At 29.6% G+C, this 6000-nt stretch overlaps 2 protein-coding genes across 2 annotated transcripts; both read right to left on the bottom strand.

The window, feature by feature from the left end:
- Nucleotides 1–722: 722 nt before the first annotated feature.
- On the bottom strand, nucleotides 723–1857 carry LOC106773979. Its single transcript, XM_014660751.1, has 2 exons — nucleotides 1816–1857; nucleotides 723–1397 (listed from the first exon to the last, which is right to left on the bottom strand). The coding sequence occupies exon 2, from the start codon at nucleotides 1387–1389 to the stop codon at nucleotides 757–759; it is 633 nt and encodes a 210-aa protein (XP_014516237.1). The 5' UTR covers nucleotides 1390–1397; nucleotides 1816–1857; the 3' UTR covers nucleotides 723–756.
- Nucleotides 1858–4471: 2614 nt separating this feature from the next.
- LOC106773089 lies at nucleotides 4472–4990 on the bottom strand. Its single transcript, XM_014659777.1, has one exon. The coding sequence runs from the start codon at nucleotides 4988–4990 to the stop codon at nucleotides 4472–4474; it is 519 nt and encodes a 172-aa protein (XP_014515263.1).
- Nucleotides 4991–6000: the final 1010 nt, after the last annotated feature.

The raw sequence follows: 6000 nt of genomic DNA, 5'->3' as shown, positions 1-6000 counted from the left end.
CCAATCTAAAAAATGTGACACGTATAGTTGTGTTGACAAAGTTTTATTGTCAAAAAAAAGTTTTCTAATTCAAAATTACATAAGTTTGAGTATTGATAGAGAGCGTATAAAAATTATATTTGAAAACTAAGAAAAAAAGGAAAAGAAACTAATTTTTTATATTTATTTCATATTATTCCTTTTTATTTTTTATTTTTTTAAATATAAAAAGTTATTCTTTTTATAATTATTTTACTTTTATAACATGTATCAAAATAAAAGGTGAATATGTTTATCAGTACTCACTGTTCTTCTTTTGAAAGCATTTTATGGGTTTTATCTCTTTTTACTGTATCATCATTTTCTGCTAGGGAGCTCATTGGTGTTGTTTAATTTTCTATTTCTCTTCTATAAATCGAATTTAGACTTTCCTGTTTAAGCTTTAGTATGTCTCATTTGTATGATTCATTTTGTTTTGTCATATGAACTTGGAAGGCTAGAATCTTGCAAATTGCCGTAAACTAATGCTACTTTTTATAGATGTTTTTATGATAAAATATTGAATCTATGATCAGCAATTTGGACATATTAACATGCAAATTCCATTTTAAAAGTTCGACGAGTAAAGTAACATCAATATGAATCTATGTTTTGGGTTTTGAGAAACAAAAGCAAGCATGATACTTGAAACATGCAAACTCATTTCTTTATTATTCATATATATAATACTGCATAATGTTGGAAGCTGGTGCAGTTGAGGTGTTTAGGTCTGATATCTCACTGTTTAGGTCTGCTAATCCGTTTGGTGAGAATCCAAGCAAACAGACGCAGGCAAAGAACAAGAGCAACGAGTCCTAGCAGCACTATCCAAATATGCAAAATGTTTTGAAACATGAAGTTGGATTCTTCCCAAACAGGATCGGGGGTAACCATTTGAGCACCAAACATGTAGGTTAGAGCAAGACTACTGATGGTGATGCACATGCCTATTGACAAAAGCCAGGTGATAAATCTGTGGTCTAGAGGGAATCCACTGACCAGCAAGAGACAGACAGCCGAGGATGATATGAAACATGTTGTGTTCGAAATAAGGAAGTAGGTATAATGATCTGAATCTGTATATGCCAGAATAGATTCTCCAGGACATGGATGCATCTCCTTGTTACAAACCACCTTTCCTCCACCATCTTTTGCCGGTCTAATGCCACCCGGTGGATTTAGAGCACTTTGAAAGGTCATTGTTGCGACTACCGTAGCCACCAAAAAAAGGTTACCCCTCAACTCCTTCGGCCATTTATCTTTATCCTTGTGTGTCACCCAATTCACTACCTTTTTCACAGCTTCTCCCCACCATTTTCTCTCCTCCTTCTTCTCACCTTCAACGTTCACAGTAATTGATGGATCTTCCATGCCTTCACCTGCTTCATGTTAGACCAGTAAGTTGCATGCATGTATATATATATATATATATATATATATATATATATATATATATATATATATATATATATATATATATATATATGCATATTACACGTGCAACCAAAATCTTACAAAAAACAAAGTTATAAATACAGGCATGATACTTGAAAGATTACAGAGTAGTTGCAACTCGATAGATTGCTTTTGAGTTCAGATAAACAGAAAAATATAGTCTTCTTTCATGACAGTTCAAATTTAGGATGATTCTTTTTTTGTGCATAGGTGACTGCCCGAAAAAGAAAGTAGTTGACCCTTAAATTCTACCACTTTAAAGTTGTACATAAATTTCCAGAGTACATGAAAAGTAAAATAAAATATAGGATTGATTAATTAGGGATACAAAATCTGACATACCTTTGATATATAGTTTAGTATGGTAGCTCGCAAAGCAAAGTGAAATGCTGTGATATGTGATTTTGAGGAAGTGAAACACACACATATATATGCAAAATTTTTAAAAAGTGACGTGGTGAAAATCCACTGCCAACTTTGTCTTATGATGTCATTTCTTGACTCAAGAGTGATGTAATAGAAACCCTATATTTCATATATTATTTTCTCTAATAAAAAAAATATTTTCTCACAACAGATTCAAACATATACTTTGACAACTTTTTTTAAAATAATAAAATATTTAATTAAATTATTCAATAAAAAATTGATTTTATTGAAAGATATAATTCTCAGCCTCCATATATTTATTAAAAGTGACCTTGGAATAGAGTACTTTTTTAGATTGGCTAAACAATTGTTTTTTTTTTCTTTTATAAATATACAAATTATAATATAAAAATATACCATATAATTTATTTATATGATATGTGTGAAATTAATGTGAAGGGAGAGCTCAATTAGTAAATTGTCCTGAATGACAAGTATAGGTCTATTTTTTGGGATGAGCATATTAAATTATTAAGTCAATACTTGATTCATTATTATGTGATCAGTGTAACTTATACATATACTTAGTTAGTTACCATGATTCATGATTAATTATGACAATTGAGGAGGAGACAATTATAATTATAAATTGTAATTATAAATAATGCATCTCCAAATTAATTAAATTCTTTTGTTAATTATGTATTTATTGTTTGTTGGTGTAAGAAGTTAATTTGAATATTATAGTCTCTTATACAGGTACAATCCTTTCATCTTTAAAGGGACGAACACTCCAAAGATAAATAAATACTCTAAAAATTGAAGATTGAAAGTGTTGGAAAAGTTTTTACAAAATCTATAAATATGCCAACAAAATGATTAATCTAAGTAATTAATCATTTGTAAAAGTCGACTTTCGTTGGTTTCAAATGAATAATTTATCATCATCTACTATTTTTTATTCATAACATCCCATTTTTTTACCAAAAAAGAAAAGAAACTTCCGTTAACTTTCCTTGCAATATTTCTGAAGTATGTAAAGGAAATCTCGTCAATAATTTCATATTCTGAACTAAAATATTTAGAGAATTTTGTGGATTACATGAGCAAAATGGAAAAAAATATTGGGAAAAAGGATTTTTTTTTTTTTTTCATTAGAAGCATACGCATACCAATCTTAGGATCCACACAAAATGAAAGCCACCATTAGTGGAGTTTAGTGCTGTAAGAATATGTGCTCCTTAAGAATCTTTTATATAGGAAGAACCAACACAAAGATATGAAGTAATTTAATAAGGGTATTTTTCTGTATTCCAATAAGCTACGTTATTGTTCTTGATTGTAATATGCAGTACAATAAAGTTGAATAAAGTTCATTCTCCACCATCTTCACAAAAATGCTCATGAATAATTAGTCCAATTAATATATCACAAGAATAATACTCTTTTTCATCAACCAACTTGGAAGGTTTTGCAGCCATTAATTCCAACAAAATCAAAGCTTGAAAGGCTCCAGTTATTCGAAAGCACAAAAGATATAGCTCCACGAAGCCATTTTCGAAACGAGATAAGAGGGTGAAAAATAAGTGGAGAATTCTAAATTCTACGAAAAATTGAAATTGACATTTTTATCACAATAATTTTCCTTTTTCTTTTTTTGTCCATAAATCTACTATAACAACTCTGTTTATAGTCTTGTTAAAAAAAAAAACAAGTTACTTTTCTTTTCATTTTTGGTAAACATGATGGCCAAAGGCAAAAATCATAAAAGTTCACAAATATAAAACATTATCATGTCTATTATTTATTTATTTATTACTAAAGACACTCGAAATCTTTACGGCTGATTCATTCAACTCTTAGTCAAGTCAATCGCAAATATAAAAATTAGTCACTTTTCGACACAATTTTACTTTACCATACGATATAAATAAAAACATTCATCAATCCATATACTGCCAACAAAATGAAAAATTTACCATTCTAGCAAGAAAATATTAGAATGAATAAATGGTAAAATAACTTTAAAATTATGTAAGATATCCATCAAAAAGATTATTTCAACTTTTTATTTTTTACAATATAATAAAAATCATGTTTCGTATGTATAACTTTGTTTTTTATATATATTATGTTTTATTAAAATTGTATTTAATAAAACTATTTTATTTATTTTTTTTATTGAAGTCATACCTAATAAATTGTAATTATTTTTCCCAAACATATTAACTTTAATATAAAAAAAATATGTATATCGAATATGACTTCTATGTTTGTTTTAAAATAAAAAAGGTTGAATACTTGGGAATATTAAATATGACTTTTATATTTGTCATTATTATATATGTATATTAATAATGACTTTTATATTTGTTTTAAAATTGAAGTGAATTTCTCTTAAATAACTTATCCATAATATCCACTTTTATATAAGTTTCCAATATACTAATACGAAAATTTGGAATTTAAATTTTTAGTATCATCTTTTTATTATGTTTTCAAATCAATATTTTAAAAGGAAACTTAGAAATACAAAACATTATCACCAGAAATTTAAACCCAGCTCAAACAGATGCTGTACTAGGTTATTGTGAATGTTTGAGACGTGGATTCTACAGTATACAGTGTTCTAGCAGCAACACAAGGAGCGGAAAAACTTGCTGAGAAACAAAAACGCAAGGCGACAGAAGAAACCCACACACACGAAAACAGTAAACCCTACCCAAAACCATGCATAAATTGAGGTGGCGAGTTGAACTGCTTCACCAAGAGGAAAGAGTATCATCCAAATGCAAATTGCGTAGGCTCCTGCTGTGCAAACTAGTGAGATGAACATGAGAATGGTGAGGAACCACATGATAAGCTTGTTACGAAGGGGAACTGCACAGATGAGTAATATGATTGTGCTGAGAGATGCTGTGAAAGATATGGTACATAACAGCATGAACATCTCAAATTTTCGCCTTTGGTTGTTGTTGCCAAAGGCTAAAACTGAAGTACCTGCTAAGCATGTTTTACCAGGTTCACAACCTTGTTCTTGATGTGAGGTAGATTGCCAGACACCCCCTGATGGGTTTATGGCAATTCCGAAACTCATTGTTGCAAGAACAGTGGCCACAATCATTAGAGACCCTCTTTTCTCTTCCATTTCCAGTCACCGTGATCGTTGGCAGTGCCATTCCATCCATTGTATCAGATGGGAATAAAAAGGAGCATGCATAATTTTTTTCTTCACCCTTCCATTAATAATATATTTGGAGCAAAGCCTGGCCATACCTTGGTTCAGAAAATATACTTTCTACGAAATTTCCTGTGTGGAAAATTCTGGGTTTGGCTCTATGGACAGTTGCATTATTTTAGGCAATATGTAAAATTGCACAAGGTATTAAATTGAAGAAGTGGAGGAAAATAGTGAGCATGTGAACCAGATAAACAAGTAATTTAATGGAATGTTAGTTGATGACAATAACAGGATTTTTGGTAGAAGGAACATTGAATTTGATGACTATTAAAATGGGTTTTCACCGGAGTTCATCGTTGAATTGGCTAAGCCGGCAAGAATTAAAAACAACATTTGCACTGTCGTGTTTGATAACTTTCCTCATAATAAGTCAGAACTAGGTTAGAGAGAGTCTCCTCTGATTGTCATTTTATATCGGACTAATGGTGTGTACGGTGACATAACATTGATTTGATATATATATATATATTATATATATATATATATATATATATATATATATATTTACATTCACTTATATATATCATAGAAATAAAATAATTATAAAAAAGTAAATTTTGTATTTATAAAAAAAGAGAAAAAAAAATAAAAGATAATATTTCACTTGGGCAATGTCACTTTAACTGTTTGTGATTGATGGACTTTATCTCGTTCACTCAGTTACATATCTTAAGAGAAATTGATAAACTATTGAAAATTTAAGAGAAATTGGAAATTCTACATTAGATTAAAAAATAGAAAAAGATCCGTCCTAAGGTACCATGTTGCCAGGAGAGAAAACTAAAAACTTGAATATTATTGAAAAAAAAACGAAAAAGATATGTGTTTTGTATCTGACTCTATGTGAACTTATATACCACAAGAAGAAAAAAAAAAAAATAGAAACGGGAAAATGAGGTTGACGGCTATAATGCCGA

Source organism: Vigna radiata, chromosome 9, assembly GCF_000741045.1.
Source record: "Vigna radiata var. radiata cultivar VC1973A chromosome 9, Vradiata_ver6, whole genome shotgun sequence".
In the NCBI taxonomy this organism is placed as follows: Eukaryota; Viridiplantae; Streptophyta; class Magnoliopsida; order Fabales; family Fabaceae; genus Vigna; species Vigna radiata.
The sequence above is the reverse complement of the archived record's forward strand: the minus strand, read 5'-3'. Positions and strand labels throughout refer to the sequence as shown.